General features: G+C 43.6%; 2 protein-coding genes across 11 annotated transcripts in view; both read left to right on the top strand.

Moving 5' to 3' along the window:
• XPNPEP3 (X-prolyl aminopeptidase 3) overlaps positions 1 to 4,292 on the top strand; it is a 48,069-nt gene extending 43,777 nt beyond the window's left edge. For 6 of the 9 annotated variants that reach the window (XM_036301749.1, XM_036301748.1, XM_036301745.1 and 3 more), the window contains one exon: positions 250 to 4,292. In XM_036301749.1, the coding sequence (XP_036157642.1) occupies positions 250 to 416 (167 nt within the window). In that variant the 3' untranslated portion in view covers positions 417 to 4,292. The remainder of the gene's footprint in view (positions 1 to 249) is intronic. The other 3 variants (XR_004966391.1, XR_004966390.1, XM_036301746.1) reach the window with 3 other exon arrangements.
• Positions 4,293 to 10,586: 6,294 nt separating this feature from the next.
• Positions 10,587 to 23,876, top strand: RBX1 (ring-box 1). 2 transcript variants are annotated; one of them, XM_036299320.1, is made up of 5 exons: positions 10,587 to 10,741; positions 12,582 to 12,660; positions 17,343 to 17,413; positions 20,425 to 20,510; positions 23,686 to 23,876. In XM_036299320.1, exons 1-5 carry the CDS (start codon positions 10,664 to 10,666, stop codon positions 23,696 to 23,698), a joined length of 327 nt encoding a protein of 108 aa, XP_036155213.1. In that variant the 5' UTR covers positions 10,587 to 10,663; the 3' UTR covers positions 23,699 to 23,876. The 2 variants fall into 2 exon arrangements, with proteins under 2 accessions (XP_036155213.1, XP_036155214.1); XM_036299321.1 differs by lacking the exon at positions 10,587 to 10,741 and adding an exon at positions 10,891 to 10,971.
• The last annotated feature ends 2,159 nt before the right edge of the window (positions 23,877 to 26,035 follow it).

The raw sequence follows: 26,035 nt of genomic DNA on the forward strand, positions 1-26,035 counted from the left end.
TCTCTGTAAAAAATCAATAAAATATATTTTTTTAAAAAAATAGTTCTAATAATGATAGTCAACATTTATTGACCATTATACTAGACACTTTTATCTGTATTATATCATTTAATCTCCATGACTCCAGGTGGATACTGTTAGGATCCTAGTTTTACAGATGGATTGTAACACAGAGAGATTAACTTACTTGCCCCAAATCATCCAGTTACTGCCATTTATGAACAGCACATTCTTTTTCCTACTTCTCAGGCATTTATATTCCAGAGGATGACAGAGATGCTCCAGAGAAGTTTCGTGGTCTTGGTGTACGGATTGAGGATGATGTAGTGGTGACGCAGGACTCACCTCTCATCCTTTCTGCAGATTGTCCCAAAGAGATCAGTGACATCGAGCAGATCTGCAGCAGGGCCTCTTGACCCTCATTGCAGCCCACATGCACCTCAGGTTCAAAGGTGTGCACTGGCATGTGCACCTGAGCTTCCTGAGTGCTGTCTGTGTGGGTACGTTTATGTGTGTGTTTCACTTGGGAGTGTGGGACCTGTATGAATGAATGTATGTAATTGTGTGTGTGGTCTTTGTTTTAAGTAACTAGAAATCTGGAAAATTGAATTTTTGGACTGTATGTTACTGCAACTTTAGTTACATTAATTCTATAGAATTAATGACCCAGGCAAGTTTAACTTTTAAACGAAAAGGTAGATCTTGGTTACATATGTTCATGCATTCCAGTTAACACATTTAAATGTACAGAAATTCTCTCCTCTCCAGGTCTTTTCCTTGCAGTGCTTTTGCTGAGATCCAGTTAACATCATAAGATATTTGTATGATGCTTATATTACACTAAAAACCAGTGATTGTGTGAGGCCCATGTATGCCTTTCATGGTGCCAGCCTATTCCAGAGCCTGCACGTCTACCGGAGCCACATGAGCCTCATGGGCACTGGAGTCCCGCAGTCCCACCATTCAGCTTCCCTCCAGACTCCAGCAGCAGTGTATCAAACCAAACAGTTCTGAGCCTTTCTTGCTACTTGGTTGCCTAGGGCCTGGAAAGTATTTAGATTCTTGATAAGGAAGGACATAGAAGAGAAAGAAAAATATCTATGTGTCTGCTACATATCCAGACCTCCATCCATCTGTTCTCAATCTAAAGATGATTCCTGTCCTAGACACCCATGCTTCCTGTATAGATTCTTCGTGCACTACTCCTCATAGCACATCCTTGAAGCTGCTGCCCTAGCCAAGGGCAGGTCCTCTACTTACCCAGTTAAAGTGGGCACCCAGTTTTCAGAGAGCTACCCCTGTTATCGTTCTGTGATTTCTTCTAGTACTAACAAAAACAAAATATGCTTATGCCATCAAGTGCCTAGAAACAGCCCAAGGTCCTCTTCTTTCTCTGATGTTAGCACTGGAAGCGTCATATTTCTCTCAACCCAGCATTGGACGCAATTATGCAAGAACTCAGTTGTACAAATTTGCAAAGTGAACATTATTGCATATGGTTTATTTGGGACCTTCTGTCAAAAGGGAAGCTTTTAAGAACTAGTGTGTCCCCCTCTTAAACTTTTGTATGAACCCAAGATGTATAAAACATGCTGATTGTTGAAGCAAAAATTTGAGGGTTTTTAAGAAAATATTTGTATTAGCAAAGCACAGGCTCAGGGATTAACACTCCCTGCAGTGATACAGGCTTGCCTATCTTATCAGGAAATCCCAAGGTGCAGAGCTCAAAGCAGACAGATAGTGGCTTCATCAGGAGACAAAGGTAATATTATAAACCAAAGTGATATAGATCGTATCCTGACAGCGTCACCCACAAATGCTTGCTTTGTTCACTGTATCTCAGCCGCTGTGGGAAGGGATGGCTGCACAGCTGGAGTCATCCCCTGCCTGCCCTCCTGCTAACTTCTCAGTCCTGTGCTACTTGCCAAACGAAGGGACTTAAAATGAACCCACAGCTTGGGCTTCTCACCCCGGGGCCTCCGGGGCCCTCACGGCCCTTGGGTTTCTTTTGTTCATTCACAATCCTGAAAGGTTTTTCCTTTTCTTCCTAGAAATCATTTTCTGTGGTCTTCACCGTTTTAGCTAAACACTTAGGCAGCTTTTATGTACAGCAGCATACTTGGACATGAACCAGACTCCTTCCAGTTAGATTCCAGTGAAATTGTGCAGATGTTATGAGTAGTTAGAATAGCTGTTGTGGAGTTCCTGATCCAAGAATATCATCCTTTGAGTCCCAGATTAACCACCACAGCTAAACATTTGATTCAGACTACCGGAACCATCACGAGATGACAGTGAACATCTCAGAGCAGTGTCTTAGGGGCCGTCTGATATATCCAGGATCTGTGAGCAGATAATCGCACACGGTGCAGGAACCTCATCCATTCTTCGCCACACCACAGACACACCCCACATTTCCCTTCATGAAGTATAATAAATACTTCCTATATATGCCAGGCTTTCTCCTACAATGAAAACCTTAATTTAAAAAAATCTTTCAAATGCTCTGCTGGCATTTTTGTCCCTGAATTGAATACATGAGATTGGATCCTTAACTACACCATCTAAATGAAGGAAGCATAGCCAGTACTCTCCCGCATACTCTGTGTTGTTTTTTGTTAATCCTCACCTCAGAATATTTTTTCCATTGATTCTTAGAGTGGAAGGGAGTGTGTGTGTGTGTAGGGGGAAGAGAGAGAGAGAGAGAGGGAGGGAGAGAGAGAGAGAGAGAGAAAGGAACATTGATGTGAGAGAGACACGTTGATCAGTTGTCTCCTGTACTCACCTTGACCTGGGCTGGCCGGATCCAGGCCTGCAACCTAGATATATGCCCTTAACTGGGAACTGAACCCAGACCCTTCGGTCCCCAGACCAACACTCCAACCCTGAGCCAAACCAGCCTGGGCTGCGGCATACTTTTATGTGTTTATTTCAGGAATTACCGTCCCGTCCCCCGTCCCTCCCCATCAGGAAATGGACTGTGGAGTAAGAATTCACCCTTCCCATGGTCATAGCATCCAAGTTAGGAAGCTACTTGTGATGGTGACTCCCAGTTCTCAGTGTGGGTCTTCTTTCAAAGTATTATTATTTTCTTATTGATTTTCATAAGGTCGGAAAGAGAAAACTCCTAACATAGACATTATATCTTAATTGAGATTAAGATCCATGAGACAGCCCTGACTGGGTGGCTCAGTTAGTTGGAGTGTCATCCCGTACATCAAAAAAATAGGGTTGCAGTTCCATTCCCAGTCAGGGCACATACCTAGGTTTCAGGTTGATCCTCAATCAGGGCATGTACAGGAGGATACTGATCTATGTTTCTCTCTCCCTCCCTTTCTCTCTCTCAAATCAATAAAAACATCTCCTCGGGTGAAAAAAATCCATGAAACAAATTAAATCCTCAGATCGTAACTAATTAAATAGAAAAACTGGGCTTAAAAATGTTTTTTTAAACTTATGTAACCAATGCCCTCTTCAGCTTTCATAATAGTAGATTACAAATATGATGCATGAGATCTGCCTCTCCCTCTCCTGTACCCATGCCAGAGAGCACAAGTAAAGCATAGTGACTGTCCCATCAGCCCATATATGACCTCAGTCCTTTGTAGCAGTGTTTCCGACAGTTGCTACCAATAAAACAGTTGGAATTGGAGTAAGACCCTCCCTGCCATCCCTCCACTGGCATATAAAAGATGACAATGTAATGTGTGTGTGTGTGTGTGTGTATTGGAAACTGAGTGACAATGTAACTTGTGTGTATGTGTATTGGTCCAGAATGGTGGCAGCATGAAGGACTGCGCTTGGAAGAGGTTTTTATGGTTTGGTTAATTTTTTAAATTTAAGCTGTTAGGGTTAAGTTTTAAGCCTGGGCAAATATATTCAAGGTAAAGTGTTTTATGCCCTTAGTAAAATGAGAAGGTGAATACATCATGAAACCCTATCGTTACAGCAGAATTCCATTGTCACAAAGCACGTGGGTTCTCCTGGCTGCTCTGCTGACCTCTGCCTCTGTGTCACGGCGGAGCATGGGGTGAGCATCACTGTTGTTTGGATCAGGGGCCCCCATGAACTCAAGGCCTCTTGGGGTGTGCTCATGAGGATCTAAGAGAACTGTGGTCTTTGTGAGCATTTCTTAATGCTTTGTATGACTTTTGTGCAATTATATAAATTCGATTTGGATAAAACGCTGTTACTTTTAAGGCCCTTTCCGTTGAAAATAGTTATCTCATTCCCCAACAAGGGAAAAGTATTTGTTACTGCCATTTAAAAAATAAATCATGAAACAGTAAAAATGTTTGGCACATGTGTGTTATTTTCAAATCTAGAGTTTACTGCTTTAACTTTGAGAATATTTTGATTTACAAAATATTTTACTTTACAGTATTCATTAACTGCTGTTACAAAATCATGATAGCACCCGGCCAGCATGGCTCAGTGGTTGAGCATCAACCTATGAACCAGGAGGTCACGGTTTGATTCCTGCACATGCCTGGGTTGCGGGCTCCATCCCCAGAGTGGGGCGTGCAGGAGACAGCCGATCAATGATTCTCTCTCATCCTTGATCTTTCTCTCTCTTCCTCCCTCTCCCTATCTCTCTGAAATCAATAAAAATATATTTTTTAAAAATCATTACAAAGCAGTGAGTATCATGTCATAACAGAGTTACAGGGATGACATGAAAGAGGAAGGATGGACTGCATTTGTGAATGGAGTCAAGCCCACTGGTCAGAAGATAACCCTATGAGTTTTATAATAAAACTAGAGGCCTGGTGCACGAATTCGTGCACTGCTGGGGGGGCATGGTCTGCAGGGATGGGCCCACTGTGGGAGTGCACTGACCACCAGGGGGCAGCTTCTTCATTGAGAGTCTGCTCCCTGGTGGTCAGTGTGCATCATAGCGACTGGTCTGGTCTTTCCACCATTTGGTTGCTGGGCTTTTATATATATAGATTGCCCACACATTATAGCACTTTCATTTACATTATCTCATTTCTGCTTATGTTGAGCCTGTGAGCCACGTCACTAACCTCATTTTACAGATGAGGAAAATAGGCTCCCTGAGCATTCGACTCACCCAACATCATATTGTAAGTAGTTCTGGATGGAATTCAGTTTCTGGAACTTGAAACTGATTTGTAAACCTAACACTCACTGAACTCTCACTAGGCCATCAGAATGCATTATATCATCTAATCTCTGCAGCAACAATTCTTTTTTTTTTTAAATATATTTTATCGATTTTTTACAGAGAGGAAGGGAGAGGGATAGAGAGCCAGAAACATCCATGAGAGAGAAACATCGATCAACTGCCTCCTGTACACCTCCTACTGGGGATGTGCCCGCAACCAAGGTACATGCCCTTGACCGGAACAAACCTGGGAACTTTCAGTCTGCAGGCCAACTATCCACTGCAGCAACAATTCCTATGACACCTCATTTTATTTTTATTTATTTGAAAATATATTTTTATTGATTTCAGAGAGGAAGGGAGAGAGAGAAACATCAGTGATGAGAGAATCATTGATCGGGCCTGTGCCCTGACTGGGAATTGAACCATGACCACCTGGTTCATAGGTCGATGCTCAACCACTGAGCCATGCAAGCTGGGCTCCCACCATGTTTTATAAATGAGAAAAGCAAGACTTTCAGAAGTTCAAGTAATTTGCCCAAGCCAGGATTTGAATTGAGCTACGACTCAGTACCTGAGCCCTGAACAGCCCTACTGCACTGTGCAAGTGAGCACTCCAGTTCTCAGTGATCCTGACTGCCATGATGCAGCTGGTGTCAGACACACCTGGGTTAGAATCCCTCCTTGGCCATGTACCAGCTCTCTCACCTTAAGATCATTTTCTTGCCCTAACCGGTTTGGCTCAGTGGATAGAGCATCAGTCTGCGGACTCAAGGGTCCCAGGTTCAATTCCGGTCAAGGGCATGTACCTTGGTTGTGGGCACATCCCCAGTAGGGGGTGTGCAGGAGGCAGCTGATTGATGTTTCTCTCTCATCGATGTTTCTAACTCTCTATCCCTCTCCCTTCCTCTCTGTAAAAAATCAATAAAATATATCTTTTTTTTTAAGAAGATCATTTTCTTAGCTTTCTCTTACCTTCATGTTCCTCGCTTATAGAATAGGAATCATATGTATCTGGCTTATAGCATCTCCACTTTTTCTTTGATTTTGCATTTAACCCAATATGTAATCATTACCGTTGTCTGCCTTTATCTGTAGGGCATAAGCTACACGAGGAGGGCCTAGGACAGTGATGGCGAACCTATGACACGTGTGTCAGAGGTGACACACGAACTCATTTTTTTGGTTGATTTTTCTTTGTTAAATGGCATTTAAATATATAAAATAAATATCAAAAATATAAATCTTTGTTTTACTATGGTTGCAAATATCAAAAAATTTCTATATGTGACATGGCACCAGAGTTAAGTTAGGGTTTTTCAAAATGCTGACAACGCCGAGCTCAAAAGGTTTGCCATCACTGAGCTAGGACTATCTGTACACATCTTGTTCACCACTGTAACTCCTACATGCAGACCGGGCCTGGCACATGGTGCATACCCAATAAATATCTGTTCAGTAAACAACTCATCCCAGAGGGAAAAAAGTTCTCTTTCCCAACTTCATTAGATACGACTTCCCTGGAAGGATTTTGGTACAAGTAACCAGGGCAATGAGATACTATGAATGGCCACCCGTGGGTCATTTGGGACCATCTCCTGCCAAGGGAGGTAGGAGGGTGACTGGCAACCCTACCAGAATCACAGGTGGGGCCAGTATCACAAGAGTGACCCATGCAGTCACACAGGCCTCGGGGCTCACAAGGGCCCTGCACATGGGTTAATGCTCTGCTGTTGCTCTTGAAATTCTTAATAATTTTTGAACTAGGACCTTTGCATTTTCATTTTGCATGGGGCGCTGCAACTTATGCAGCTGATCCCGATCACATCCAATGGGTGGTGAGGGACCAAAAAAAAAAAAAAAAAAAAACGGAACAGAAGGAAGTTTTCCACTGAAAACAAGGTTGGGGAATGATAGAAAGTCCCAAACTGGAAACATTGTGTCTATGCGCCCAGCTCCTCATGAAATAGACTGTGAGCTCCTCTGCAGCAGAGATTATACCTTATTCAGTGCTGTGTGTAGCTTGAAATGGTGCCTTGCGTTTTCTTTTAATTAAGCTTATTATTTTGAGATAATTTGTAGATTCTTCATACAGTTGTAAAAAATAATATGAGATCCTGTGTGTGCTGTACTCAGTCTTCTCCAATGCTAACATCTTGCAAAACTATAGTGCCATATCACAACCAGGATATTGACAGAGATACGGTCAAGATACAACACTGCCATCACCACAGGCACCATCGCCACACCCACTTCCCTCCCACCTCCGTACCCTACTCCTGGCAAGCACTAATCTGTCCTCCATTTATATAATTTTGTCATGTCAAGAATGTTACATAAATAGACTTCTACAGTGTGTAACCTTGTGGGACTGGCTTTTTTTTCACTCAGCATAATTCTCTGGAGAGTCATCGGTTGCATGTAACAATGGCTCATTTCTTTTTACAGCCAAGTGGTATAGATGTACCACGATTTAACCATTTCCCATGGGAGGACATCTGGATGTTTCCAGTTTGGGGCCATTATAGATAAAGCTGCTAACATCTGTGTGTGGATTTTTATGTGAATAGAAGTTTTTATTCTTTGGAATAAATGCCCAGGACTGCAGTTGCTGAGTTGGACAGTGGTGGCATGTTTACCTTTCAAATATACTGCCAAATTGTTTCCCAGGGTGGCTGTTCCATTTTGCATTCCACCTGCAATGTATGAGGGATCCAGTTTCTCTGCATTCTCGACAACAGTGGCGTTTGTCACAGTGTTTTGTTTTATACTTTAGCCATTCTAATAGGTGTGTACTGACATCTAGTTGTGGCTTTAATTTGCATTTCTGCAATGGCCATTTATGTCGAACATCTCTTTCTGTGTTTATTTGCCATTTGTATATCCTCTGATGAAATCGCTCTCTGTCTTTTGCCCATTTCCTAACTGGATCATTTGATTATTGACTATTGACGGTTGAGTTCTTTCTATATTCTGGATATTAGTGCTTTATCACATATGTGCCTTGCAAAAACTTTCTCCCACTCTGTCGCTTGTCTTTCCATGCTATTAACAGAGTCTTTCGCAAAGCAAAAGTTTTAAATTCTGATGAAGTCCAATGTATCCGTTGTTCCTTGTATGGATCATGTTTTTGGTGTCAAGTCTAAGAACTCTAGCCCTAAATCCTGCAGATTTCCTACTGTTTTATTCCAAGAGTTTTATAGTACTATGTTTTACATTTAAGTTCATGATACCTGAGGAGCTAATTTCTGTATAAGGTGTGAGAATAGGTCTACGGCCTTATTTGTGTTGTTTTCTTTGCCCATGGATGTCTCATTGCCCCAGCACCATTTGTTGAAAATGCAATCTTTCCTCCATTGAATTGCTTTTGTATAGTTGTTAAAATTTAGTTGAGCATATTTGGGTGGACCTTTTCCTGGGTTTTCTGTTCTGTCCCATTGACATATATGTCTGTTCCTCTACCAATAGCACACAGTCTTGATTGCTGTAGCTGCATAATAAATCTTGTAAGCAGGTAAAGTGACTCCTTTTCAAAAAGAGTCTTGATTTTCAAAATTGGTGATTCTTCCTTTTCAAAATTATTTTAGCTATTGTAGTGCTTTTGCCTTTCCATATAAATTTTAGAATAATTTTACCTGTAACTACAAAAAAAACCTTTCTGGGATTTTGAGAGGAATTGTGTTAAACTATACTAATTTGGTGAAAGCTGAACTTTTTTTATATATATATTTTATTGATTTTTTACAGAGAGGAAGGGAGAGAGATAGTTAGAAACATCGATGAGAGAGAAACATCGATCCGCTGCCTCCTGCACATCTCCCACTGGGGATGTGCCAGCAACCCAGGTACATGCCCTTGACCGGAATCGAACCCGGGACCCTTCAGTCCGCAGGCCGACGCTCTATCCACTGAGCCAAACCGGTTTCGGCTATTTTATTCATTTTTTACAGAGAGGAGAGAGGGATAGAAAGTTAGAAACATCAATGAGAGAGAAACATCGATCAGCTGCCTCCTGCACACCCCCCACTGGGCATGTGCCCGCAACCAAGGTACATGCCCTTGGCCGGAATTGAACCCGGGACCCTTCAGTCCGCAGGCCGAGGCTCCATCCACTGAGCCAAACCGGCCAGGGCTCTCTCCTCTTTATATCAGGACCTGGATCATACTCAATGAACTTGTTGAATGAAGGATAAATATGCCTTCGATGTCTTAATTTACTCAAGGTTTCTAGTCTTCACATAGGGGCCTTTAAGGGCACAATGGATGACAGAAACCTAAACGTGGAATCATTAACAAAACTTGAGCTAAGAACCTTGTAGGGTTCCTTTCCCTTCCGAGCCTGGTTGAGGCTGTAATGTTTTCAGATTCGTTGTACCTGTTCGTGACTAAGACGGGAAACAAACTGCAGTTATTCTGGTTTAGCAATGGAGTCAACACACTCCCTGACTCTCCGGTTTTCTTTCGAGAGAAAATAATGAGATTTCAAATAAGCCAATCCAAGATGTAGGAGCGATTTGAGTTACACCTCTGCAAGGTGAGAGACACACAAAGAGGTCCTGGTCTGAGGGTGACAGGAAGTACAGGTGTGTGGCTGGGAAGGAATGTCCAGGCAGAACCCATAGCTGAGTGGGTCACACCAATTCAAGACTAAAGATATGACTGCGGCCAACGACGCGGAAGGAGGGTCGAACTGAGGGAGAAAGAACCCCGGGGGTGACCAAGTGAGGTCCGGGAGACGTGTGCTCCGGGCCGTCCAAATCGTGTTCCTTAACCAGAGGCCATTCTGGGGCGCAGGGGGCTGGCGATGGCTCCCCGTCTCCCTCCTCGCTATTTCCCGGAGGCAGGTGGCGGCGGAGCTGGAGAAAGCGGCTCAGTCTGCCCCCGGGAGGGCGGTCGGTGAGCTTCCCGAGCATTTCCCCGAATTGGACCCAGGAAACCAAACGCTGCCAGGGCCGCGGCTCCCCCGGCCTCAAGCCTCCAAGGGAGGCAGCACCTCGGGCCTGGCTCGGGAGCCGGTCACGACTAGCGAACGGCCCGTGGGTGGACTCGGGTTTCGACAGCAAGAGGGAGGTCGCCCACCCTCACCTCTTTCCCCGCGGGAGGAGGAGGAAAACCCGCCGGCACGCGAGCGGCTGGGTGGCCGGGGAGGCGGGGCGGGGCGGGGCGGGGGCCGCAGGTCGCGGTCCGGGCGGAGGAAGCAGCCGCCGCCCCAGCTGAGGCCGTGTGGCCGGGGCCTTCCCGCGGGAGGGCGACGAGAGCGAGTCCTTACGAGCTTTTCCACCCCGCTCGCTCACGTCGGCTCGGCCCCGCCCGGCCTCGCCCCACCGCTCCGGCCACCGCCTCCTCCCCGGCCGACGCAGGAGGGGGGCAAACCTCCGCCAGCGCCTTTAAGGGGCGTGGCCACGCGCCCCGCCCCCATCACCCCCCGCGCGCCAGTAAGGGGTGGGGTGGAGGAGGAGGAGCCGGGGCGGGGGGAGGAGCCAGTGCACTGGTGCGCAGGCGCAGTGGCTGGACGGCAGACCGTGTGTTTCCAAAATGGCGGCAGCGATGGATGTGGATACCCCGAGCGGCACCAACAGCGGCGCGGGCAAGAAGCGCTTTGAAGTGAAAAAGGTTGGGTCTCGCCAGCGCCTTCCTCAGGGAAACTAGAGAGGCGCGGATATGGCTGGCAGGCCCGAGGATGACCGAGGCGCGGGGGAAAGGGCTTCATTTCAGGGCGTTCCTAGGACCGGGTACCACGAAAGGAAGCTGGGGGGCGGGCCTTAGGGTTGATCGGCATGACTGTGGCCCACTGTCAATGTCAGTATTGGTTTCACTTAGAGGCTGAGGGGCCAATCACGAAGGTGCTTATTGAGATATGCGGAGCTGAGTGGGCTAAGGGAGCCAAGCGCCTGAGCTGTCACTGGAGTGGTGCTGGTGGTGTTGGGGGGAGGGCGGGGTGGGTGGAAGGGGGAGTCGGAGCGGTGCGGAGGGTGGAGGATGGGGCAGTGCAGCGAAAGCCGGGAACCTGAAGTACTACCGCATTGGAGGCCTCCGAGGAGCCGGGCTGATTTCCCTGCCCCGCCCCTTTCGGAAAGTCGGGGTCCCTCTCCCCCCGAGGGACCCACTCCCGGCCTCGCCTAATCGCGGCGTCCAGTACCATTAGCCCCTTCTCTGCCCCGAGCCCCGCCGAGGAGTGTCTTGAGTGTAACTCTTGCTTTTGGGAGGTCTGTTGGTTTGTAACAACAGCCACCATGGTCATATCACATCCAGAATCCTCCTCCAAAAAAAAGCCTGGTGGAATTTGTTAAAAAGAAAACGCGAGCTCAAATTGTATCTTTTAAGGGAGGTTTGCGTAATAGTTGCGAACGACCTGCTAAAAGTGGGAAAGCAAAAAATATGGAACGTGTCCTTTTGCATGAAATGCCTTATAGTGGTGGTGGTTTGCTAAGAGATTGGGAGAACAGTGCCGAGTCCTACCCGAGATAAAATCTGTTCAAAACGAGGATTCTGAAACAGGGACGGTGTTATTCCCGTTACATTAGGCCAAACGCAGACAATATCCCCCCCCCCCCCCCCCCCCCGGCTGCTTTTTGGCGTTTCATTGCGGGCGCTGCGTGCTCAGTGGCAGCCAGCAGCCATGTTGAAGAAGAATAGAAGTAGGATATTTTTCCTCCCGAGTTGAAGCTACCGGGTGAAAAGTGCTGAAGAAGTTACTGAGAACTGGATTGAAAGAGATGACAGTTTGGAGACGGGCCCCAAATTAGTGGGTAAAAAGGAAGTTTGGGAATATTTATAATTGCAGAAGCCAGGAGGTTGAGTTACTTTAATGCCACTTTAAATAAACTCTCATTGAGGAATTTTTCTTAAGAGTCTGAGTATGGAAAGTTGAGAACATCGGGTTATTTGATGGTAGGAGCTAAGTCAAATTCTGGTGAATTCTAGAGTTTGTTACGAAGCAGCCTTGTAATAAGATGGAAGTGATGACCTTGTTCTGCGTACTGACACTGGGTAGTTAGTTATCCAGCTTATCCCAGATGACCCGTTTTATGATCCCATCAGCATCTTAGCTCATTCTGTACCTAGCTTTTACCTCCCTACTGCATCCAAAGCTGCCTGGAATAGCAAATACTAACTTAGGCAGACATTGATCTCTTCCGCAACTGCACAGTAATTCAGCTCTGTACTTATTAAACCTGAAACAGGCACTTAAAAATTATTCCTGACTTGCTTAATGATGAAATTATTTTAAGCTGTAGAAAAAAGGTAAAATTAAATGGTGACTCATTAATTTCTATGTTGATATACTCAACCATTTGGAGAATGGGTGAGCATATGTGTAGCTTGCCATTGCTACACGTCTAATATAAGACTAAATGAATGTGCCAAAACTATGTAGCATGAAATCCTACAGTGTGTGTGTGTGTGTGCATTACAAGGAGAGTGTTTTGTTCCCCCCTCTTTCTCTTTGCAGTGGAACGCAGTAGCCCTCTGGGCCTGGGACATTGTGGTTGATAACTGTGCCATCTGCAGGAACCACATTATGGACCTTTGTAAGTAATTGCAGGAGGATGGGAGGAAATTGAGAAGGTTACAGAGATTGTGGCTATCCTGATGTGACCAATTTTATTCTTCACAATGAAACATAAAGCATAGGCAGAGCACTTGGGGTCTTTTGCATCTAGCCCATTGGTATGTTTGAAATAGAGTAGTTTTTTATGATGTTCTGGAGGCATAGCCATCTCAGAATAAATCTATTCAGTCTAAAGATGACAAGGCCACACTTAGAATGAATTGTGGACCCAGAGGCACTGTTGAGTCCTCTATATTTTCCATCTCGTACACAGACTCAAAAGCAAAGGTGAAAGGAAGAAAGTAAACTTGGAACAAAAATATTCAATCAGAGCTAGTTTTTGCTGGGCAAGATATATAAATAAAAGAAGCCTAAGAAGTAAGAATTTTCAGTCTTAGCCCCAATCACAGTTAAGAGGACATCACTGCCAACATCTAAACAGACAATTACATTAAAGAAATTTTGTTTAAATCTCCACATATTCCACCACACATGGCAGATTTGATTATAGCTATTGTTGGACTAACTTAGTAATAGGGGCCAGAATGTTGACCACACCAGAAAGAGTTGAGATTACTTTTTCATCCAGGTACTAAAATGGTTTGTTATTGAGATCAGAAATGGGACAAAGAAATTTCAACTTTCTAGAAATGAAATTATAGGCAGTTATTTTTTAAATCACTCACCTGCCTCTCCAACTTCATCTTAAGTCACTCTCCTGCTCACTGTGGTAGTGTCTCTGGCTTTCCATTCTTGAAGTATCCGTGGTCTTTTTTAGAGCCCTTACATATACTGTTCTTTTTGCCTGGAATATTCTCTGCCTCTTCTCCCCCCTACCTTGGTCTAACCCACCACTACCAATCTAAATGTGAGCCACAAATGCAAGTATATATGTAATCTAAGCTTTACTAGTACCCACATTAAGAACATAAAAAGAAACAGGTTATTTTTATTTATCCTATTATATCCAAATTTGATTTTAACATGTAATCAGTGTTTTAAAGTGAGATATTTTACATTCTCTCTCTTTTTTTTAAAATATATTTTATTGATTTTTTACAGAGAGGAAGGGAGAGGGATAGAGAGTTAGAAACATCGATGAGAGAGAAACACCGATCAGCTGCCTCCTGCACACCCCTCACTGGGGATGTGCCCGCAACCAAGGTACATGCCCTTGACCGGAATCGAACCTGGGACCCTTGAGTCCGTAGGCTGACGCTCTATCCACTGAGCCAAACCGGTTAGGGCCTCTCTCTGTCTTTTTTTAAATATATTTTTATTGATTTCAGAGAGGAAAGGAGAGGGAGAGAGATAGAAACATCAATGATGAGAGGGAATCATTGATTGGCTGCCTCCTGCACACCCCACACTGGGGATCGAGCCCGCAACCCAGGCATGTGCCCTTGACCAAAATTGAACCTGGGGCCCTTCAGTCCATAGGCTGACGCTCTATCCACTGAGCCAAACCAGCTAGAGCTTTACATTCTCTTTTTGTACTAAGCCTTTGAAGTGTATTTTACACTTACATTTAGTCTAATCTTAATTCAGACTAGCCAATATCAAATGCTCAATAGCCACATGTATCTAATTGCTACTTCATTGAGTAATGCAGAATTATCCTATAATTGGTCTTCATATCTCACCTTGAACTTGCTCTAAGATGTTTTCACTGATCATACTTACATACACACAAACACAGGCTATGACAGTTCTGTTTACTATTCCTAAGACATCGTATAGTTTCCTTTGTAGCAACCATTTAATTTAAATTGGTCCCCTCTCATGTCCATGTTATTTACTGCTTTATTCCCAGGATTTAGCATAGTGTCCAGTACATTATAGGTTCTCACTAAATATTTGCTCATGTATACATATGTAAAAGCCTAAGCGACTGAACCACTGGTTGACCGGTCATTATGATGCTCACTGACCACCAGGGGGCAGATGCTCAACGCAGGAGCTGCCCCCTGGTGGTCAGTGCGCTCCCACAGCAGGAGTGCTGCTCAGCAAGCTTACTGAGCGGCAGTGGCAGGTGGGGCAGTGGCACCCAGCCTGGGCTGGGGCTCCTCCCTGGCGGCCTGCTGCTTTGCGCACTACTACGTTCCTTGGATGGGACCGAAACCAGCAGTCCAACATCCCCCAAGGGGTCCCAGATTGAGAGAGGGCGTGGGCCAGGCTGAGGGACTCCATGCACTGGGCCTCTAGTTGAATAATAAAAACGCAGAATTGGGGAGTAGTTTGTGATCATCGCAATTTGGAAAGCACAAATCAAATATTTTGTGTTGGAAAGCTATCATAGCAAGTGTTGGTAGCTTATTGCCATTGGTTCCTTTGAGTTTTGACCCTGTTTGCCTTTTCACACAGCAGTCAAAGCAGGTCAGCAGCTACCATGATGTTTAATATTGATAGAAGGTTCTCATCACAGGAAAACACACGCACATTTTTAAATGTGTTTGGGTGGGGTATTTGATTACATGCCAGTTTCTTGGCTATGCATTTTTATAAGGAGTTATGCCCAAGGAAATTTTACTTTTGGGGCGCTCTCTTCTGTAAATAGTTCAGGATTTTATATAACATTTATTTATTTATTATTTTTTATTTTTTACCTCTATATTTAAGTTGTGTGTCTGTCTGGGTGGAAGAGAATGCACTTCTTGGAAAGATGAGAGACAAAGGCCATTGATACTCTGTCTTCTCTTAGAGTTGACCACTTAAGGCAGGGGTCCTCAAACTACGCCGCGGGCCACATGCAAATACAAATAGTGCATTTGTTCCCGTTTTGTTTTTTTTACTTCAAAATAAGATATGTGCAGTGTGCATAAGAATTTGTTCATAGTTTTTTTTTAAACTGTAGTCCGGCCCTCCAACGGTCTGAGGGACAGTGAACTGGCCCCCTGTTTAAAAGGTTTGAGGACCCCTGACTTAAGGGATTAATGTAGGCTTCAGTTAGACACCTGCTTTATCATATATTTTAAATGTCAAATGAAAAAATAGAACTGAACTCCTATAACAAAAAATTATGAAAGTAGTATTTTCAAGTTGTATCTTTTATTCATTCAGTAAATAATTATATCCTGGACCTTTCACCTAGGCACCAGAATAAAACAATGACTGAGATCAAATCTGTATCCTTAAGAAACATACCCTTTTCTTTATTAATACAGTCACTAAAGGAATCTGATTGCCACAACTGGACTTGTCTTCCTTTCAAAAATAAATGGGATATGATTCCTTTTTTTTTTTTGAGAGGAAGGGAGAGAGAGAAACATCAGTGGTTGGCTGCCTCCTGCACGTCCCCGACTGGGGATCGAGCCCGCAACCTGGGCGTGTGCCTTTGACTAGAATTGAACCTGGGACCCTTCAGTCCACAGGCCGACACTCTATCCGTTGAGCCAACCCTGCTAGGGCTGGAATATGATTCTTGAAAAAGACATTTTGTTAAAGATGAGAATAAGATTCTTGGTTTAGCAATGGCCATTTTATAATATATTCTGGCCTGGCATTAAATGACCACGTAGATACATAGCTTTAAATAAATAAGAGTGAGTTTGGCTGTGCCCCAGTTGAACTCTCCTACAAAGCATTCCGTCTGAAGACTTCCTTGATTGAGTCCAAATTGATACTGCGTGCCTGTATTTATTTTATATTGCCCCATTTTTTGGTGGCTTACAGAGTGGATTAAATATACAATCTACTGGGTGTTTTTCCTCCATACCTTAGGTAGTCTAGTTCCAGATGAAGAAGGCATCCAGAGAGGCTTAGACCCAGCCTTTGTCCATAGAAGTTAGTCTCTTCCTAAAACCACAGCTTCATCAGTGTTTTCAAAGTGTGGCATCTGTTCACTTCCAAGATGAAGCTATTTCTTCCTTAGCTTTTATTGAAGTTTAAAAATTCCCAAGCTTTGTATAGCACATGAAATAAGCTTCTGCCTTTACCAGGGGTGTGATAGGAAGCCTTTACATGTTGCTTGTCTGTCTGCTTTTGGTTGAATATTCCCTGTTCTTGCCATAAGCGTCACTGAGTGGCAAGCCCCACATCACTAACCCACTGGCAGAACAGATTTGCTTTGTTGACAGTGTTTTAAAGACTTAAGATTTGACGTCTTCGTGCAGAGTGGGTACAGTTTGCGGCAGGTCTCTTCACCCCCTTTTATCACTTCTGTCCCACTTCACGTGTGTCTGCCTGACTCCTTTAGGCTTCAGAGGTTCACATGGGTCAGCCTGGGTGTTCTGAGGGCCTACAAGGAAGCATTTGTCAAGAATTGGGAAAAGATACCAGTTATCAGAACAGGAAGAGTTATGAGGTGACTTTGAGTTTACGAGATTTACCAAATTAGGAGGAATCGCTTTCATTTGGACAAGTCAGGTTATGTTCAGAATTAAAAAGTACCTTTTCCTTCATTACTCTGTTCTTGAACAAGGGTAGGAAATCATTGCAAAGCCTACTGTTAAGTCACATCTCTGCCTTATCTGTTCTTCACCCCTTTTCACATTCATTAAAAAAACAGCCTAATTAATGATCGGAGATTTTGTTCAGTTTTACTCCACCGCTCCCTGCACCCCGCTCCAAGCATGTCATTGTGTAATTGTGCAGGTAGGACTGCTATAGATGAAAAGGTTGTTGCTCCTGCGGTCTGTGATCTTGTTGCTCTTGTTCCCACAGGCATAGAATGTCAGGCGAACCAGGCATCTGCCACTTCTGAAGAGTGCACCGTTGCGTGGGGAGTCTGTAATGTAAGGAAACATCTTTCCCTGTCAGCATGGCTTGTAAATGTATTACCACTTTCCCTGCTTTGCCAGTCTTGAAAAATAACTAGAAAAAAAATGACCAGCCCAACTTTCTCCCAAAAGCTATACAAATAGTTTAAAAGATTAAACTTTTGTGCTATTCACCTGTTACAGGATAAGAATTATTAGTTATTATAGAGGCACTAGTTTGTCTTAATTACAGGGTGGGCCCACCTTTATTATCCACATTTTGGAGATTCATCTTTGGGTACTGCTTTCAAGAGCCTATGGCACAGGGTTTGGAATATTCTCCTGTTAGTGGAAATCTTTACCTTCTAAACAGATTTTTTTTAAGGGTAGGTGTCCTATGGAACTAAGTTGGATGAATAAATTGAGTGCTTGTGTGTGCGCGCATGCTTGCATGCATTTTAAGTGTGACAAATGTACTATATTCAGATTTTTGGGGGGTGTCCCTTTTTAAACATGGCTCATGCCAGAAATGTTTGGTGCAGCATTGTTGGACTGAATGTACGGCCTTCCAGGATGTGACAGCTGTGAAGGATAACATGCATCAAATATGTTATTTCTAGCATATGTTAAAATTCATTTATAGCCATACAGTCCCAGTCAGATGAGCTAAAATTGTTCTGTCTGGACCTCCTGTGCCAAGGGTCCAGAGGACCCACAGCCCCCTGCATGGCACAGACCTAAGAGGCTTGGAGTCAGGCCACCATTCCCTGTTGTTGTGACTTAACTTACTAAGTGACTTTGGGCAGGTATTTGACATCTCAGCCTGGGTTCCCTCATGTAAAATAGGGCTAACAGTAGACTGCATAGAGTTTAATCAGAATGAAATGATTTTATATTCAAAGTGCTTAGAACACCTCCTGACACATAGTAAGCATAAGTTTTTGCTAAATACGAAGTGCAAATTGGGAGTAGTGGTGTTTACTGCAGAGATAGCAGCTATCAGTGCTTAGGGCTCCCGTGTAGCTTGTGGTTATCCTCTTAGTTCTGTCAGGGCCTTTGGGCAGTGTCACGGGAGCCTGTATTGGCTAAGGGACAGCGTTTGTTACCTTTGGGGATAAAGAAATAAAATATATAGGGCTCTTTGCTCCCCTGGCATTCAGGCAGATACTAAGAACCAGGTTACTCTGTGGTAGAAGGAAAAGAGAGTGCACTTCCCGTAAATTTGGCTACGGAGAGACTTACTCAGCCTGCCATAAAGAGGAGCCAGCATGGCGTGGCAGAAACCTTTGGACTAGCCATTGGTTCTAGTTCTGGGTCTTTTACTAAAACCAGCTCCATGAAGTAGGCAGGTCACTTAACTTATCTGGGTTTCAGTTTCCTGTCTATAAAATGGAGATGATAATACCCGTCATGCTTGCTTGCTAGAGTTGCTGTAATGCTCAATGATGGAATATGTTAACATCTGCAGTAAACTGTGAAGACGGGTCAGTGTACTCTGAGACTGCTCAACATTTCCAAAATATATCTTAGATTATTAACAGGAAGAAAGTTGGGGTCAGGCAGGTTCAGGGTTGCTGTCACCTGCCATGTAGCCTCATTTGCATCCCCTCTTTCCCTCATTTTCTGAGGTGATTGGGGCATACAAGGACCCTGGGCTGCTGCAGAGTGTCTACTGGGGGAGTGGCGGGGGAGAGGGGTGTCTTGGATACCTTAGGTGAGTCTGTCCCCATGATTGAGGAAAATGCCTCAGCTTTCTGCCTTTTATAAGTTTTGTGGGGTGTGTTGTTGTTGTTTTGTCCATAATGGGTTGTATGAGAGTCAACAGGAAAGGGATCTTCCAAAAGCTGTCACTCTGGGAGAATATTTGTCCTGTTGAATATCCATAGTGTACTAGCTATGGATTCCACTCTTAATTATGGAATTCTGATTTTGTCTTTGTCAGAAGACAGTTCACAAGGTAATAATCTATATTGTGATTCTTCTTTTAAGTTCCACGCATGTTATGGGAGACATAACTGACCAGGTTTCAAGACTGTTATTAATCGAAGCCTGCAAATGCTTTCGTTGTTTTGTGTCAGCGTTTCTCCCCTGTCCCCACCTCAGCTGACCCATCACAGACTAGATGAGGAGGAACACTTGCCACTTCTATCTTAATACTCTGCCCATATGAGCAGGGGAGGGCATAAATGGCCCTTGCAGAGGTGTTGTGATTAGCATCTACAGGTCATTAAAGGTGCCAGGCACACAGGCTGTCCTTTCCCCCAATCTGAAAGCTAACTCCTAGCTCCCTGTCAGTTACCAGTATTCTTGGTATTCTTGCCTTTTTACTTCCTATCTTGATCGTGAAATAAGTCCTTTGATGCTCTTTCAGCTGCTTATGGGAAGTTTCCCCAGCAGAATACTTCCTTTTACCCGATTTTTTTACGTCACTTCCTTATAAGACAAAACCCCTTGCCCATTAAAGGCGTGTTGAGTACTGAGGTCTTGTAATAGCAGGTGTTTGTGAACAAGTCTGGAAATCAGGTTCTTCTAACAGAGTTGAGCTGGGTGTGGGAAGGTTGGGGAAGGACCCATCTCAGCTCTGGATGGGTGGCAGTGGCAGGGCACTACCAGGGGCTGAGAAGGCTCTTCTCCTGGGGTTCTTATTCTCCAAGGAGAGGGGAGTACAGCTGGGGACCAAGAATGGGGAGGTTTGACATCTGCTTGTGTCCAAGGAGTGTAGGAGCATCCTTTACAGGCCGAGTAGGACTAGGGAGCCACCGTATCTTCCCTTAAGAGGCAGGGAGAGCACTCACTGCCAGAACATGCACTTCTTCCTAAATAGTTTCCTCCTTTAGTAGTACTGACATTTCTAGCAAATGTTTCATTGGAAATGTCCTCGTACCTAGTCAAAGAGTATGAGTTGTGACCTTTGCCTCTCACTGTTTTTGTCTCCCATTGTTCTTCTCCAGCCCCGTGTGTAAACTACCCACTGCATTTGAGACATATTGTGAGTAGATGGTTGAGCCTACACAGTTATTTTTAATAAAATGTATCTTTTCTTCCAGCATGCTTTTCACTTCCACTGCATCTCTCGCTGGCTCAAAACACGGCAGGTGTGTCCGCTGGACAACAGAGAGTGGGAATTCCAAAAGTAGGTGTCTCTGGCTGTTTCGATGTTGTAAGCCTGGGCTCTGTGGTCAGTGCTGTTCTTTGTCTCACCTCAGGCTGAAGGCTGCATAGTCCTAAAACATGGAGCCATGGAACATGGCTTTTGGTTAATTAAGGTACTCATCTGTATGGAAAATCCACAGACGTGTGGCCAACATTAGAAGTTTGCAGCCTAAAAAAATAAAATAAAAAGAAGTTGGCAGTCTAGAGTTTCCCAACTGTCTTTGGGTCTATGAAAGTAGAGAATTTCATAGGATCTGCAAACTATTAAGTATTTTCAAAATCACATCGTGATGGAGGTAACCATCAGCAAGGGCTTATTAGCTTTTCTGATTATACATATATGTACTTGTTATGTTGTATATCGGTGGGTATACATATATAATTTTTTTTCCTTAGCATAGATATGAGCATCTAATATAGTAATTTACCTTGCTTTTTCATTTCATTTTGGAGATTTTTCACATCCACACATGTCAAACTACCTCCTTTCAAATGGTTGCAGAGTATGTTTTTGTGTAGATGTACTGTAATTTATTTCATTCCTGTTGATAGACATTTAGGTTTCCAGTTTTTCACTATAAAAAATAATGTGTAGTGATGAGCATCCTTATACATGAATCTTTGTGTATGTATGTGAGTAGTATATATCTGAAACAGTGATTCTTGAAAGAGGCATTTCTGAGTAAGGAGAATATACACTTTCATTTTTGGCAGTGTCAGATTTTCCTTTCCTCGGAATGTGTGCTAATGTGCCCTCCCCCCAAACAGCGCATGTACCCCTGCACGTGCACGTTCAAATAGGAGACAACCAGGGAGCTGAGACGCTCTTGCTGGCGGTCTCCTCCAGGAGTGAGATGAAAAGACTATGGATGGTGGGAGACGCATTTTCCATCTTAGCTACTCTGGTAGTTGAAAATTAGTATTCAATTGCATTTTTAAAATTTTTATGAGAAGGGATTTTTATTTCAATATGAGTTTTGATTAATAGAATATGATTATTTTTAAAAACAAAAGAAGTAAGATTCCTTAGTTTGTTACGTGTTTAGAAATCCCTGATTGGTACAGTTATTTTGCTTTTAGACTGGGTTATTTACTTAGGTAAAGAGTTTTGGAAGTCATATCATATGCATGTTTATTTATTTTTTTGAATATATTGTATTGATTTTTTACAGAGAGGAAGGGAGAGAGATAGAGAGTTAGAAACATCGATGAGAGAGAAACATTGATCAGCTGCCTCCTGCACATCTACTGGGGATGTGCCCGCAACCCAGGTACATGCCCTTGACCGGAATCGAACCCAGGATCCTTCAGCCCACAGGCCGACGCTCTATCCACTGAGCCAAACCGGTTTCGGCTGCATGTTCATTTTTAACTTTTTAACTCGAGGGCCACAATGGGTTCTTAAACTGGACCAGAGGGCCGGAACAAAAGCATGGATGGAGTGTTTGTGTGAACTAATATAAATTCAAAGTAAACATCATTACATAAAAGGGTACGGTCTTTTTTTTTTTTTAGTTTTATTCATTTCAAACGGGCCGGCCGGCCCGCGGGCCGTAGTTTGCCCACGACTGATCTAGCTCATATTATTCTCTATTCAACAAAGTGCATGCTAAGTAATATGTAAGATATACAGATGTCTGAGACAGTCCTTCCCTGTTCTTGGGGGAGCTTGCGTTCTGAATGGAACCACGACAGTAATACATGTCCAGGCAAAAGCACTTTTCTGAGTTCTTAAGAGGCCTTTGTGACTTGCTCTTCCCTAGAGCAGGCTCAGGATTCTGTTTTGGACCAGAACTGTCTGTGTTGCCCATTACATATGCCCAGGGCTGAGCCCAAGCACTGGCGAGTGTGAAGAATTCCATATGTGGGCCTTTGACACCGTCACTATATCCAGCCAGTGACTTTGCCAGGGAGTAGTTTTCTTTCTTTCTTTCTTTTCTTTTTTGTTAATCCTCACCTGAGGTTATTTTTTCCATTGAGAGAGGTTGGAAGGAGGTGGGGGGCAGGAGAGGTGGCGAGATGGGAGAGAGACACATCAATTGGTTGCTTCCTACACGCACCCTGACCAGGGCCAGGGAGCGAACCAGCAACCCAGGTACATGCCCTTGACTGGGAATCAAACCTATGACCCTTTGGTTCACAAGCCAATGCTCTAATTACTGAGCATACCAATCAGGGCCAGGCAGTGGTTTTCAGTGCATTTGGAAAATAATTTCATAAGGAACAAATTATAGCATTCTTTAATCTGATAGGCAACTTCTGGGTTGTTCTCCAGCCCACTAACAAACACTACAGCTTTACCCTGTGTGGAGTTGGGCACAATTTTTTTTAGACAGTATTCAAGTTGATTTCTTATGAAGCCAAGTACCCTGGCTTTCATCCATATAATGAAATATTTTAATCAGTGGCTAACTGCCCAAAAAGAACCAGGACAAAAGATTAAATAAGATAATGAAGAGTTTTGTGTTCAAGAAATCCATTTATATGTGAAGAAATTTCCTGACCTTGTTTACTTTTATAATCTGATTAGAGCCAAATTTGGGCTTCAGGGGAAATCATAAACCGCTTGAAATTCATGCTTAGTTTTCCACATTCTGTAGTGGGGTTTTTGTGTGTGTGTTTTTTCCCCTCTTTCTGATGCTGAATACAGTCATAGCTGTAATGGCCCCTGGTGGTAGATTTTGGAAATGAAGACTGCCCTGTTACTATTCTCGTACTTGCCTTACCCCAGACTTGCCTGAGTACTGAAGTGGAGGTGCAAAAAAGGCTGCCATGGGTAAAGGGAGGTCAAGAGCTCAAACTGTCTGAGCCACTGACTCGAGCCAGCAGGTCAAGTTCCCTTTCACAACCACCAGTTCTAACTTCTTCTCACCTCCCTCATACTGCCCAGCACCTCGCTGGTAACTAGGAGGAGAGGAAGATGGGCATGACTGAGTCCCAGGGAGGGACCTTCACTAAGGGGGTGGGAGGTGATTTGTAAAATACTACAGAGGATGATAAGATGAAAGGGACAAGAGACCAGTGGCATAACCCAGTTTGGGAGCACACTTACATCTCTTCAAAGTTTCCATCCCATTTGCTCATGTGTTTAAACAGGTCTTATCGTCTCAGGAAATTACTGAGGAATTAATAAAATAATTTACTTTGTCTTTCAGGTATGGGCACTAGAAAAAGAATATTCTCCATCAAGCTCAACTGTTTTGTTATTCATTTAATGACTTGCCCTCCTGTTACTTAATTGTAAGTTAGATAGAACTGGGTCTTTTCTGCTTTGTCTTTTCAGTTTGCTATTCCTGCAGTCCTATTGTGTTCCGTGTCAAATAAAATCCAGTTGGATTCTATATTAGATGCTGTCTCTTGTGTATGTGAAAAAAGTGAACATAAATGTAGGTTCCCCTCTTCTCGGTCGGACAGCCAGCTTGTGAAAGTGAGACGTTTGTGCGTTAGAGCCAGAGCAGAGGTGTCCTGCGCGCACATCACTCGGTCACAAGGCTTCTGTCCACATCCTGGTTACTGATGGCAATCTTGGGCACGTCGCCTCTGCTCCCAGCTTTCCTCCTCTATAAAGTGGCTTCTGAGGACTCACTGGCATCATGTGGGCACAGACAGAGGCTTTGTAAACTGTAAAACACTATACAGATGCTAGTTCTGTGTATGACATTCTGCTTTCTCCTCTTAGTTTAGAAAAGTAAACTGGAAAAAAATCTAATAGGTCATCTTGGCTGGCAAAAGAATAATACATGAACCCTAGTTAAAAATTGATGTAACTAAAATTGAATTAAGAAGATAACTTAAGTTTCCTTCACCACCACCACTTTTGGAAACTTGTTTGAAATGTGTTGGCCCTGTGGACTTGCCAGTTATAATATTCAATGTCTGTGTATAGACTCTTTACCTGAGAAGCAGACTAGTTATTGCGGTGGTTCTCAAAGTGTGGTCCAGAGCAGTGGTCGCCAACCAGTGGTCCACAGAGATCTGAAAGGTTGGCGACCGCTGTTCCAGAGGACTTCTGGCGGCACCTGAAATGCTTTGAGGAGGTTCATGAAGTTTCTTTTCCAACTGCCTGTCTGTATGAGGGTAGCTTTTCTTTATATAATTCAACCAAAACAACGTATTGAATGAAGAAGTAGACATGAGAATGCAGCTGTCTTCTATTAAGTCAGATATAGAGATATCTGCAAAAATGTAAAACAGTGCCACTCATCTAATTTTTTTGTCTTTAAAAATAATTGTAATAAAAATATTTATTATGTTAAACGTGATGGGGTTTTGTTTTTTATAAATCTTTTAAATTTCTCTATTTTGATTTCCATTATGGTAACTATAGATACAACCCATATAAACAAAAATTCTTTAAGGTCTTCAATTTGTAAGATCATAAAAGGATCCCGAGACCAAAAAGTTTGAGAGCCTCTAACTTAGTAATAAAGAACTTCAAGTCTTGATAAATCTGGATCCAACCCAGCTTCTCCACTTACTAGTACAGGCAGTCCTTGGGTTACGTCGGACTAGACGTACATCGTTTCTTTCGTGGTTACGTTGCCATCTCCCATTTATTTATTAAAAAAAAGTTCCGTCATTTTGACGTATATACATATGTACTTTATGTTTTTTATTTATTTACCACAAGTAAAGGTCAGGAATTGTTACCTTTCTTTCAAATTTTTTTTACTGTTTCACTTCATTACATACTGCTGTGTATGTGCTCCATGTGAATGAAGTAGGTGCTTATGTAGGTGGGTTCCAACTTACGAAAATCGCATTACGTTGCACCCTAGGAACGGATCTCCGACGTAACCCGAGGACCTACTGTAGCTAACACACACGTCTGGCACGGAGCAAGCACTCACGTGGAGGTAGCTGCTACTGTTGCTGTTATTTTAGGGCTGCCACCTGTGACAGAAATACCCTCTTTTAAACCCCTTTCACGTTGGTCACTTAAACTGCATGAATAACTTTCAGTAGCGAAAACTACGTTAGCTTTTCGCACAGATGACATTATCCTGTGTGTATTTGGTGAGTTCCCGGGTATTTATCAGGACTCTTGGTTGCTGAGTACAGAAACTTAGCTCCTGCTTAGGTAAAGAGAAACTTATTGGAGAATGTGGGGCTGTGGAATGGAGCAGGCTAGGGATACAGCCAGACCTAACAGTGACGAACCAGGGAATCCCTGCTGGTATTCTCAGTGCTGCTCCTCCTCAGAGGCTAACACCTGTGCCACCCCTTCTCCCACTGCTCCTGCCACTTGAGAGGGACTCTCCCAAGTTCTGATTCTGAAAATCCCAGCTGGGTCCGGTGCCCATAACTGGACGAATCAGTAGATGCACATAGAGAAGAGGGACTGCCTTAGAACCTCATAACTGGAATGTAGGGTAACAGTTGCCAGGAGAACGGGAATGGTGTGGGAACGACACAGCAAGAGGTGTCTACCTAAACCCTCGCTGGGAAGATTTACCTTGAGCCAAAATGTCTTCTTTTAAGATATATATCCAATTATTTTTGTGT

This window comes from Myotis myotis, unplaced genomic scaffold, assembly GCF_014108235.1.
Source record: "Myotis myotis isolate mMyoMyo1 unplaced genomic scaffold, mMyoMyo1.p scaffold_m19_p_3, whole genome shotgun sequence".
NCBI lineage: Eukaryota > Metazoa > Chordata > Mammalia > Chiroptera > Vespertilionidae > Myotis > Myotis myotis.

Coding starts and splice junctions, on each gene's coding strand:
- RBX1 (XM_036299320.1), top strand. CDS start 10,664: ATGGCGGCAGCGATGGATGTGGATACCCCGAGCGGCACCAACAGCGGC. Junction 12,661..17,342: donor GAACCACATTATGGACCTTT/GTAAGTAATTGC, acceptor TTGTTCCCACAG/GCATAGAATGTCAGGCGAAC. Junction 17,414..20,424: donor TTGCGTGGGGAGTCTGTAAT/GTAAGGAAACAT, acceptor CTTTTCTTCCAG/CATGCTTTTCACTTCCACTG.